The sequence below is a fragment of the Ogataea polymorpha genome (genome assembly GCF_001664045.1).
Source record: "Ogataea polymorpha strain NCYC 495 leu1.1 chromosome Unknown OGAPOscaffold_6, whole genome shotgun sequence".
Lineage (NCBI taxonomy): Eukaryota > Fungi > Ascomycota > Pichiomycetes > Pichiales > Pichiaceae > Ogataea > Ogataea polymorpha.
Genome location: NW_017264703.1, coordinates 77,533 through 87,767, shown reverse-complemented (window position 1 = coordinate 87,767; position 10,235 = coordinate 77,533). Strand labels below are relative to the sequence as shown.

General features: G+C 51.5%; 6 protein-coding genes and 1 non-coding gene across 7 annotated transcripts; 2 read left to right on the top strand and 5 right to left on the bottom strand.

Annotated features, from left to right (window-relative positions):
- Positions 1-190: 190 nt before the first annotated feature.
- OGAPODRAFT_t63 lies at positions 191-263 on the top strand. The gene has a single exon. It is a non-coding gene; the product is annotated as a tRNA-Ala (tRNA).
- Positions 264-337: 74 nt separating this feature from the next.
- Positions 338-3,721, top strand: OGAPODRAFT_95190 (uncharacterized protein; the record flags this gene model as incomplete). The annotated part of the gene is made up of 1 exon (XM_018357699.1): positions 338-3,721. The coding sequence occupies one exon, from the start codon at positions 338-340 to the stop codon at positions 3,719-3,721; it is 3,384 nt and encodes a 1,127-aa protein (XP_018209081.1).
- Positions 3,722-3,959: 238 nt separating this feature from the next.
- Positions 3,960-6,256, bottom strand: OGAPODRAFT_77520 (uncharacterized protein; the record flags this gene model as incomplete). Its single annotated transcript, XM_018356340.1, has 1 exon — positions 3,960-6,256. The coding sequence occupies exon 1, from the start codon at positions 5,631-5,633 to the stop codon at positions 3,960-3,962; it is 1,674 nt and encodes a 557-aa protein (XP_018209080.1). The 5' UTR covers positions 5,634-6,256.
- Positions 5,848-6,297, bottom strand: OGAPODRAFT_14142 (uncharacterized protein; the record flags this gene model as incomplete). Its single annotated transcript, XM_018353409.1, has 1 exon — positions 5,848-6,297. One exon carries the CDS (start codon positions 6,295-6,297, stop codon positions 5,848-5,850), a length of 450 nt encoding a protein of 149 aa, XP_018209079.1.
- A 93-nt stretch (positions 6,298-6,390) lies between these two features.
- On the bottom strand, positions 6,391-6,844 carry OGAPODRAFT_17068 (uncharacterized protein). Its single transcript, XM_018354859.1, has one exon. It carries the CDS (start codon positions 6,825-6,827, stop codon positions 6,438-6,440), a length of 390 nt encoding a protein of 129 aa, XP_018209078.1. The 5' UTR covers positions 6,828-6,844; the 3' UTR covers positions 6,391-6,437.
- Positions 6,845-7,619: 775 nt separating this feature from the next.
- OGAPODRAFT_17065 (uncharacterized protein) lies at positions 7,620-8,601 on the bottom strand. Its single transcript, XM_018354858.1, has one exon. It carries the CDS (start codon positions 8,592-8,594, stop codon positions 7,743-7,745), a length of 852 nt encoding a protein of 283 aa, XP_018209077.1. The 5' UTR covers positions 8,595-8,601; the 3' UTR covers positions 7,620-7,742.
- Positions 8,602-8,668: 67 nt separating this feature from the next.
- OGAPODRAFT_95185 (uncharacterized protein) lies at positions 8,669-9,876 on the bottom strand (the record flags this gene model as incomplete). The annotated part of the gene is made up of 1 exon (XM_018357698.1): positions 8,669-9,876. The coding sequence occupies one exon, from the start codon at positions 9,874-9,876 to the stop codon at positions 8,689-8,691; it is 1,188 nt and encodes a 395-aa protein (XP_018209076.1). The 3' UTR covers positions 8,669-8,688.
- Between the last annotated feature and the right edge of the window lie 359 nt (positions 9,877-10,235).

Genomic DNA, 10,235 nt, shown 5'->3' with positions numbered 1-10,235 from the left:
GAACTGCCCGGACGGAGTGACATACCGACTAGCTACTATTTAGTGTAACCAGTACACCAAGTATTTGTTTCGACATACCATCCTGTTGAGGTTGTTTCTGTTGGCCTTCCTCCATCGGTTGCCCCCATACTTACACCCACAGGTGTCTCCCCACTGATGTTGCGACCAGCCCCCACTTTCCTGCATCACGGGGCGTGTGGCGTAGTTGGTAGCGCGTTCGCTTAGCATGCGAAAGGTCTTGGGTTCGACTCCCAACTCGTCCATCTTTTTTCCCGATTGAATATTTTTTTTTTGAACCCTTGTCAAACCGTCCTTTCAACTGTCCTCATCCCCATTGATGAATACCTACGCGTTCACGGTCCCTGCGCGGGTCAAGGCCCAGGTGGTTCCTCAGAACGGCCTTGACAGCGCTGAGTTCGCGACGTGTTTGTCCTCGCTGCAGCGGATCGCAGAGGTCAGACTGGTAGACGTGATGCCGTGTGCCGGGCTGTTCAACCCGCAGGCGTATCCCCAGGGACACGTGATGTACGACTTCACCACGGACGATCAGGATGCCTCGCAGCTGTTTCTGCTTGATTTCGAGCCGTTTCGCAAAGTGTTCAATACCATAGGCATTCTCAAGTGGACCGAGGAACTGGACGACGGAAAACTATCATCTCTGCACAAAAATCTCAAATCCCAGCACCCCAGCTCTCTGGGCCACTACAGCCTTGTTTTTGGGGCTCCAAAGGACTACAAAAGCGCCGTGCCTAACGTTTTCGCGGTGCTCGGCGACTTGGCCAACATCGAGACGGTGATTTGCGACGTGACGTCTAGCTTTCTCGGAAACCTTTCTGTCTACGTTTCTGCGTACCAGCACGTGACTCTAAGGTCGCCTGGGATTGCCAGCGGCAGCGTTGCCAACGGCACGGCGAAAAAGCGGATCTCGTCCTCTTTTGAGAGCCAGGACAAAATCCGGGCCCATAGAAACAAGGGCCGGCGACAAAAACTGTATGCGAACTTCTACCTGCTGGCCGGCAACCTCAAGAACGCATTGGCCGAGTTCTGCGAGAGTATTTTGAATTTGCAGTATGCTGGCGACTATCTGTGGCTGGCGTCTGGGTTAGAAGGACTGGGTCTGTGCATGGCGCTGTTGGTGAAGCTGGAGGCGCCTTTCCAGCTACCGACAGAAATTCTGGCACTGCTGGACAACGTCAAAAAGACGACACAATCGCCTATCGTCTCGCCTCGGCCGTCCTTTCAGTCAGCAAACGGCTTCCCGACCCAGCCATCAAGTGCCGTGTATTCCGTCGAGGCGGTCGAAAACCTCATCATCAAGGCGATCGGCAAGTCCTTTGCGTACTACAGACAGAGTCTGCAGACGCCCGAGGACTACGCTCCGCAGATGGTGCTGTGCGAGAGCAATCTCCGGTATATCGACTATCTGAGCTCCGTCAACGTCCACGACAGCGTGGAGCTGATTTGCGGCATCACAAGCGATATTTTCAACGAGCGATTTGTGCACCTCCCGCCTACACAGCAGTACCGGATCTACAACTCGATGATTCACGTCTACGGCAGGCTGAATATGGGGAGAAAACGGGCATTTTTGATTCGCGAGCTTCTGGAGCTCGTTCTGAAGCACCGACTGATTGCAGAAGAGTCGTACGATGGACAGCTGGAGGAGCTGCTGGACTCTGTGTTGCAAGTTTACGGAATTGATCGCCAAAAGCCACCAAACCAGATTCAGAAAAAAGTGCTCGTGTCAGTGTTCCGATTCTGCCACCACATCAAGTACCACAAGGGAGTCGCAAAGTACGGCTGTTTTTTGCTGCGCGACTTCCACGTGATGCTCTCAGAAAACGAACAGTCGCATATATTTGGCATTCTGTGCCAGCTCAACCAGGCGTATCCCTACTGGGATGACCATCTCGTGCAAAACATCAGTCTGTACCAGAAAGACAAGCTGATCCAGGACGAACTGTGCGAGGCGGCGATTGTGCTGCAGAACCCGTATTTATTTGAGCTGGAGGTGAAAAATATCAAGGTTGCAACCAACGGGTTCCCTGTTAAAACACAGCTGAATCTGAAAAGCAGGGTCACTGGCACGTCCAATACGTCGGTTACGTTAAAGCCGCACTCACAGACCACTGTCTCTGTGTTTGTGGTCCCTCTGAACCACGGAGACATGGAAATTACGGGTATTTCTGCCGTGGTGAGCAATTGCAAGGAGAGAACGTTCGAGTGGCTGGAAAAACAGCCTACAACGGCGAAAAACCCCGTCCCAGCGTGCAAGCCCCGGTCGTTGACGGTACCGGTGCTCTATGAACAGCCGCTGCTGAGCCTAGTGGACGTCAAGCTGCCCAATCGCTGGATCATGCTACTCGAAGGCGAGTGCAAGCGGTTTGACATCGTGATGAAAAACGCCTCGAATGTCGAGATCAACCAGCTCACGACGAAGTTCCTGGACTCGACAATCGAGCCACTGAACCAGCTGCTTCAGAACAAAAACCTGCCCCCCAACGAGGTGTACGAGATCGAGTACTACCTGATCAAAAAGAAACCGTTCAAAATCCTGAACAAAAACGAGGTTGTGCGGATCGGGCCGGGCCAGGAGCTCAAACTCGAAATGGAGATATGGGGGAAGCGGGGCGTGAAGGAGGCCAGCGTTATTCTGGAGTACTCGCACAGAAAACAGGCTTTGCCAACCAATTTCTTCCGCAAGCTCACCATTCCCGTCAACGTGACCGTCTATCCGAGCATCGAGCTTGTTGGCTGCGACATCATCCCGCTCTCGTCGTCCACGAGGATATCAGAGTCCAACCAGGGCGCCACTTGGAAGTATCTGGAGAAAATGGTGGGCCAGGGCCACCAGATGTCAGACTTCTGTCTGCTTGCGCTGGACCTGATGAACTCCTGGACAGAGGAGATGACGGTCACTTTCCAGTGTCTTCTGGAAGGTTCGAAAGACCACGAGTTCCAGCAGTCGAACGACGCAATCGAAAACCCACCCGAGGACACCTACACGACGACGATTGTGCTGCAGAGCAAAAAAAACGCGCGAACCTTGATCCCGATAAAAAGAATCAATTTCAACTACGAGTACCTCGATCAGCGGGTCCCAAGTCTTCGCAACAAGCAGTTCATTCTCGACACCAAGACGCCGGAACCGGAACAGCGGTTTGTCAAGCACGCGTTCTGGTACCGGCACGAGCTGCTGCAGCGGCTGCGCGCGCGGTGGCAGATCTCACAAACTAACAGTAACTCGATCTATGCCGGAAGAGGAGGCATTATTGACATCAGAAGCATCCGGTTCTCGTCCAAGATGGTGAGCGCATTGGAGGTGGAGAAAATTGGACTGGTTTTGGACGTGCTGGACACCGAGGACCGCATTGTTGATCCCGAATCGTTGGAGCTGAACCAGTTCTACAGTATACGCCTTAAACTCACCAACAGGAACTCGTGTGCGGTGGCTGGCATGCTGCGACACGTTCCTGTGTGCCATTCGCTATTTGCATCAATTGACAAAAAGATCCTATACAACGGAGTGTTGCAGTTCAGTATCGAGAAGCCCGTGCTGCCCAACGAGTCGCGGGAGTTTATTCTCGGAGTTGCGTTTCTGGAGAAGGGCGAGTACGAGTGGGGGGCCATCTTTGACGAAATGAACGGCTACGAGGGGGGAACTATCTCGCTCAAGCATCAGCATCTGCAAAGGGAGCAGCTGAAAATAAAGGTGGACTGACCGGGCCAGCGCACTTTCCATGTGCTGCAAAACCGCCCGGACCAGATATTTCTGCTAGAGACGCTACCCTGCAGCCTTGGGTACGCGAAAAGTGAAGATCCAGGAGCATCAGCTGTGGAAAACGTGCTGGGCCACACAGAGCTGATCACGTGAGTCGTAAATACCGGTACATGTTTCTTACATAAGCGAAAACACTCTAGTTACACAATGATAAATTAGATAATTAATAGATAGATACTTACACACCTGCCTTTTCGTACATTAGGATGTACGCGCTCTTACCGTTGGTGGCCCCGCCGCCATGGCCGTTTTCGACAGCATCCTCGGCGCTGATACGTGTTACAAGGGTGTCGTCCACACGAGTCCAGCTGTCGTCTGCTCCCAGAACATCCGCAGTGTAATGGCCCTCTTCTGTGGAACGGCCGTGGTGGTAAACCACGGCCGTGAGCCGGTATGTAGGCTCCTCCATGACGTTTGGGGATATACAGGAGGCAGGCAACGTGAGCCTGTGAGGGTATTCAATTTTTTTGTGCAGTTTTTCAATGCGGCCGCCTGTTTCAGGGGTCTTTGTATGTGTAGGGACAGGCGGTAAAGTTTGCGATGCAGAGGTTTTGTTCCTGCGCTGTTTCGAAGAGACGATCTCGTAGTCGTTGAAGTCCTCGTTGCTTTCGTCGTTGGCCACAAACGAAAACCGCTTGAGGTGGATGATGAGAACGGTTGGGAGCTTGTCGATGAGGTTTTGTTTCTTGGCGGTCTGGTCTCCGTACGAGATCTCTTCCACCGTGGCAAACTTTTCAAACGCAGTGTACAGGTTGTTGATGTCCTTGTCGCTGATTTCGAGCTGCACGTGCATGAACGGGTCCAATGTGATGGACGATTTTTTGCTGTTTGGCACCTGCAGAACAGAGCGGAAATGGCCGCCAAACATGTGCACAACGGGCGACGGCTTGACATCGACTTGTCTTTTCACTGCCATCTTCTGGTTCGCGCCGACCTCCATCCAACCATTGTCCTCTTTCTCTGTCGATCCGTTGATTTGGCCCGTCTTGATCATTTCCAGCGCAGAGTTCAAAGTCTTGAGTGTCTGCGGGTCCTTGATGGAGGCCCTCAGATCGGCGATGTCGCTCTCAGCCAAGCGTTTAATGCTGTCCACAAACTCCTCGTGCAGCCCGTCCAGGAGATACCCCAGGAACTCCTCTGCGTCTTCCTGTCTGCCCCACTTGAGATGGCTGAACCGGGGCAGTCTGGCGATGCTGGCATAGAATCCCGTAGGCGTGAGAACCTCTGGCGAGGACTTGTTGAAGGCGTCGTGCAAGGCCACCAGGGCGTCCATGATAGGCGTGTGCGACTCGAGCCGGCCTAGACTCAGGTGACGGACAGCAGTGAGCATCTGGCTGAACGGCCTGCACGCAAACAGCGCCTGCAAAATTGCGTTCATGTAGCAGATGTTGCCGTTGTTGGCCAGGCCGTGCGGCGCCAGGCCGGCGTACTGTGGGAGGTGTTGCGTATCGTACATGAACCGTAAAAGAACAACACCCAGCGGTTTCAGGGTGGCATCAGCGGCGATCGACGCCGGCACCGCCCCATTGGGCTTCTTGTTGATCTCAAGGCCTTCCTGGACCACAGAGCTCCACTTCATGGTGGCAGGTTTGACTGTGGCGGTTGTGGTACTCCATTTGGGCTTTGGCGGTGGTGCAGTGACCGCTCGTCTGTTGGCGAACGCCCTCCATCGAAACTTGGTAAACTCCTCCTCGTCTGTGCCAAAATACCTTGGGAACTCGATTGTGTACCGCTTTCCTGAGCGCGTGGAGCACTTGAACCGGAAACTGCTGGATCTGACAAGATGGTCCTCAAACTTCGCCTTGTCCGGCTCTGATAGGTGTGCAATGGGATCAGTATGGTGTTCGGACATTTTCTGCTATGGACATGCGAGTGAAGATGCTAATATGTGAAAGTCTGTTCTATAGATGCAATCAAATTCCAATATTTATTACTGAGAATTAGATATTTTGCATGTTTGGGTCCCGTTCAACAAGAGATTTTTCAGTTTTTTTGGCTTGTGGTGGGTCGAAAATTTTTCAAATTACCACACCTCTACACAGCCAAACACAGAATTATAGGTACCCCTACGGTGCGCCCTTGGCCAGGCTCACCACGCTCTCTACATGTAGCTGGGCCCACTCGCCCAGATCCGCCACGTCCCTTTCCGCCACCAGATTCTGCGCCACTAGCTTGTCTCTGTGTATTTTGGCCAGCTCGCCACAGACTAGATGGCTGCACCAGCTCTCACGCTGGGCCAAATCCTGCTCGAGTTTTTCCCGACAGCAGCAAAACCGGCGTTCAAGATCGACCAAGTACCGCGCATTGCATGTGATGACGACCAGTGTCTCGCTCCGGAACCGGCGAATCTCGCAGTTGCCGTTTTCAAGATACGACAGCGCGGCCAGCACAGTCTGCGGCCCCAGCGCGAGGCAAAGCGTTATCCCGGCCTCCTGGTCGACGGTCAGCGTGCCGTCGTCGATGTCGAGCAGCCGCACGAGCTGCGAAGACACCAGAGCTGAGGGCCGAACGTTCATGAAAAACCAAAACACCACCTGGGTGATTACATAAGCAAGGGGCGAAAAATGGCTCAACCTGAGCAATGGAGTAGTTACAAATGGTCATTAAGGGTAATTAATTAAAAACGCTTATTAAGGGTACTATAGATTTAAGATGCTTAGAGCAAGAAAGCAGCAGCACCGGCAACGGCAGCCAAACCAGCAGCACCAACCTTAGCACCAGCGTTCTCAGCAGTGGAGATGACTGGAGCAGAGGAAGCAGCAGCAGAGGAAGTAGCAGAAGAAACTGGGCAAGTGGTGATAGTGGTGGTGGTAATGACCTCCTCCTTGGTGCATGGGCAGTCGGTGATGGTCAAGGTGGTGGCACCAGTGACGGTGTAAGTCTTTCCGTTGGTGACAATAGAGGTTGGCTCTGGGCAGTAGGTAGTCAAAGCAGTGACAACCTCAGAAATGGTGGTCTCGTAAGTAATGGTAGAGACGGTGCCGTTAGAGTAAGCAGCGAAAGCAGCGGAAGCCAAAGCAAGTGGAGACAAAGTTCTGAATTGCATTTTTAATTAAGCGAAAGACGATTGAATTAACAAAGTTAGTTGAGAATTTACCTAGCGGATGCTCCCGTTTTATACCTCCCAAAACATTGGGCTTCAGTCCCTTTCTGGAAAAAGCAAGAATTTACCTGTGCCTCGAAAGGTAAACAAATAATCGGAGCAGTTGATATGAACTGAGATTTGGTATTGTTGGAGTATTATTGGTGGGCTGAAAAGAAACAACGCACTATTGTTCGAGACGCACTCTCAGGGCAGATTGCTGGGTTCTGCACGACAATCTGCTATAATTAGTAGTTTGAAGAAATTTTTTTACGATTCAAAGAGTCAGGACCGGGTCGACATCGATGTTTTGATGCTATTTTGGGCGACAAGAATGCTTAGTCGCAAAATTCTCCCACTTATCCAATTACCGCATTGGGCAGTTTTGCTCGAGTAATTACTTATTTTAGACATATTTTAGATATTTTGGGGAATATCCCCCCACGTATTCCAGAATTGACACAATCGAGGTCTATGTTTCAGGGAGAACATACGAGTTTCCCCAATCAGGCACCATCGAGGGACCATGATTGGTCAACACGCCTCGGGTTCTGCCAGTGGTGTGCTTGACAGGCAAATGCGACGACGATCCGGGCACCAATTTGGGCATAGTAGTTACAGGGCCGATGAGCAAGCAATCTTTTAACACCAGTTATGGACAATGTGCGGAATTCGCAATACGAAGCAATCGTATGTACGTACGCACTGTAATTACTAGAAATTCCGCCATGTGAAAAACATAGTACCAGGCCTCCCGCACCTGTGACCTGAAGTAATGGGTTATTGGCAGCATCATCCAGCAGAAACATCACCCCGACACCGCCATATCAGTTAGTCGTAATCCTCATTTCGTTCCTGAAAATTCTATTTTAAGTTGTATCACCACCAGCCAGATTGAAAGGTCCGCTCTCCATTGCCCGAAGTTATGCACAGAAATTGTGGACACACACGCATCTGGCCTTTCTCCATCAACTGTATGTAGTCCACAATGGTCAGAGACTTGTCCAGGCCGGCCTGGCTGCCATTTTTGACCCAGTCTCTATAGAGCACCAAACGTTTAGCGTACTGGCCCGACCAGGGGCCATTCAAAGGAAGTATCGGCACCATAATTTGCTGCAGAACCGAAGTATCCTCTTCTTCTTCTTGCGACGATGCAGGCTGCGATTTTGAGAAGAATCTCTGACTCATGTTGACCATTTTGCCCGTGGTTATGACAATTACGTCATGTTTTTGGCACTCGTTACTGAGGAAAAGCAGCAGATTTTGGATAACCAGCTGTAGCTTTCGCGTGGGACTCTGCTGTTCTTTTCTATGTCCGTTGGCATCTCGTTTGTAGTGCTGCTTTTCGCCTCGGCGTTTGTCTCGGAGGTTGGTTAACGCAAACTGATACAGTGAATGAAAATCATCGATAATAACCAGTTTATACTGACGGAAGTCGAGGTTTTGCACTAGGAAAATCAGCCTGGTGAGAGTGTCAACACGGTAAAGATCGACGTTATTCCTATCTCCATTGAAGTTTTGCCAAGGAATATGAGAATGGGCGCTGATTACCGCAGACTGGGTATTATGATCTAGAAGACCGAACAGTATATCCCATTGCGCGGTGGTACCCGGCACGCATGCGATATCATACAACTTGCCCGGCGTGAAGTCGACAACGGCATCCACAGACTCGATTCGTGTCCTGCGGGGCTGTTTGGGCTCCAGCAGGGATAACAAAGTAGTGCCCATAAATAAGTCGGGAACTTTTTTCTATTTTTTGTTTTTTTTAGTCGCGTCGCATTAAATAATAACTAAACTAAGCGTGTTATCGATTATTTATTGTCTATAGTACATCGTTCGGAACCTTAACATAATAGCTCTGCAACGCGCGCCGAAGAGCAGGAACAAGCTTGCGCCATTCCAGAACTCTCACCTCCTTGTCGAACCGACGAGGCTTTCTAGTTTCATAACTCATAATTCTCTGTGCCAGTTCGTTCCGGAGGTCTGCGTTTGTTTTCCCGATAAACTCGCCGTGCGAGTCGGACGACATCACCTTCTTTGAGCTGATTGGTTTTTTCGACCAGAATGGTACCAAATTCGATCTGATGCGTCCTCTTTCTGCCCGGCGCTCTTTCTGGTTGGTGCTCTGGCTGCCTATAAGCAGCTCAACAATCTTGATAACCTCCACGCTGGTTATATAAAACTGGCGGCTCAACGACTCCCCTCCGCCTCGCGTCACCACCGTGGTGTCGTCGTCCTCCGAGTAATCCAGATTTTGGTAGCATTCTAGACACGACACCTCCACGAAATCGACTCCGTCCGGCGCCGGCCGTGTCTCTTGCTGCTCTGCAAGGTTAAGAATGTGGAAGCTCATTATAACTTCGTTTATGCGCTGACGACGCTCAACTCGGATGATGCGACGCTTGTCCTGCTTCTCGTGCTCGCTCCATTCGGGCAGGCACAAGTTCTCCTCGCCGCCGTCCAGAATCGACAGCTTGCACTTGAGATACCGCGACCGACCCGTTCTGTCTGGCGGAGGGGGTTTGGTCGTGGACCCACCGCTATTTAGACCGCGAACGAGAGGATACGACTTCGACTCGATTGCTTCCAAATCGACCTCGAGCACCTCCTCGTATTCGTCAACCTCGCTCAAAATAGTCAGCTCATCCTCGCCAAACGCCTTGAAGTCAAACTCGCTGTCAAGGCTTTCTCTTCGCGAAATACACTCTCCCATTCTTTCGGGGGAGGTGTGCATGCGCTCGCAGGCGGAAATAACGCAGTCTGGGGCTTGATGGATTCTGTCGTTACCACGGTAGACACGCTTTCCCCCTGCGAGGAATAGTCGCTGGAACGCGCTGGAGCTGTAAAACTGGGGTTCCTGGTCGGGTAACGTGGCTGCCAGCAGCTGGAGAGGCAGGTGGGAAACCACGACCTCGTCCTCAAAGGAGAACCACTCATTGGGCAGCTCATACTGTGCGAGATTGGAGAAATCTTCAAAGGGATTGTAATTGTAGGCCACACCCGAAGACATGATGATAACGATCCTGAGGGTGGGGCGTGTAGTAAATTTATATAGCTAATTTAAATAGCGTGAGCGGGCAGCCCTTGCTTTTAGTTTATGCCCTATGTGGTTAGAATGCCTATCTCTGCTGCCGGCATGCAAGAGGGAGTTCTGTACATACATTCACCTGCAGATGTGTGTATTGTTGAAATTCCTTCGCAAATAATACTGGCAAGAGAATGCTGCGCCTGCAGTGGCTTTGCCTGTCAGGTAGTTGGCAAGGTTAGTCTCTGCTACACCTCTTGTCCAGAAGATGGCGTTGCTCACCCTCGTGACGTAGGGCCTGCGGCAGACTGGTTGCTGCACTGCAACAACGACCCGCTGTGGCG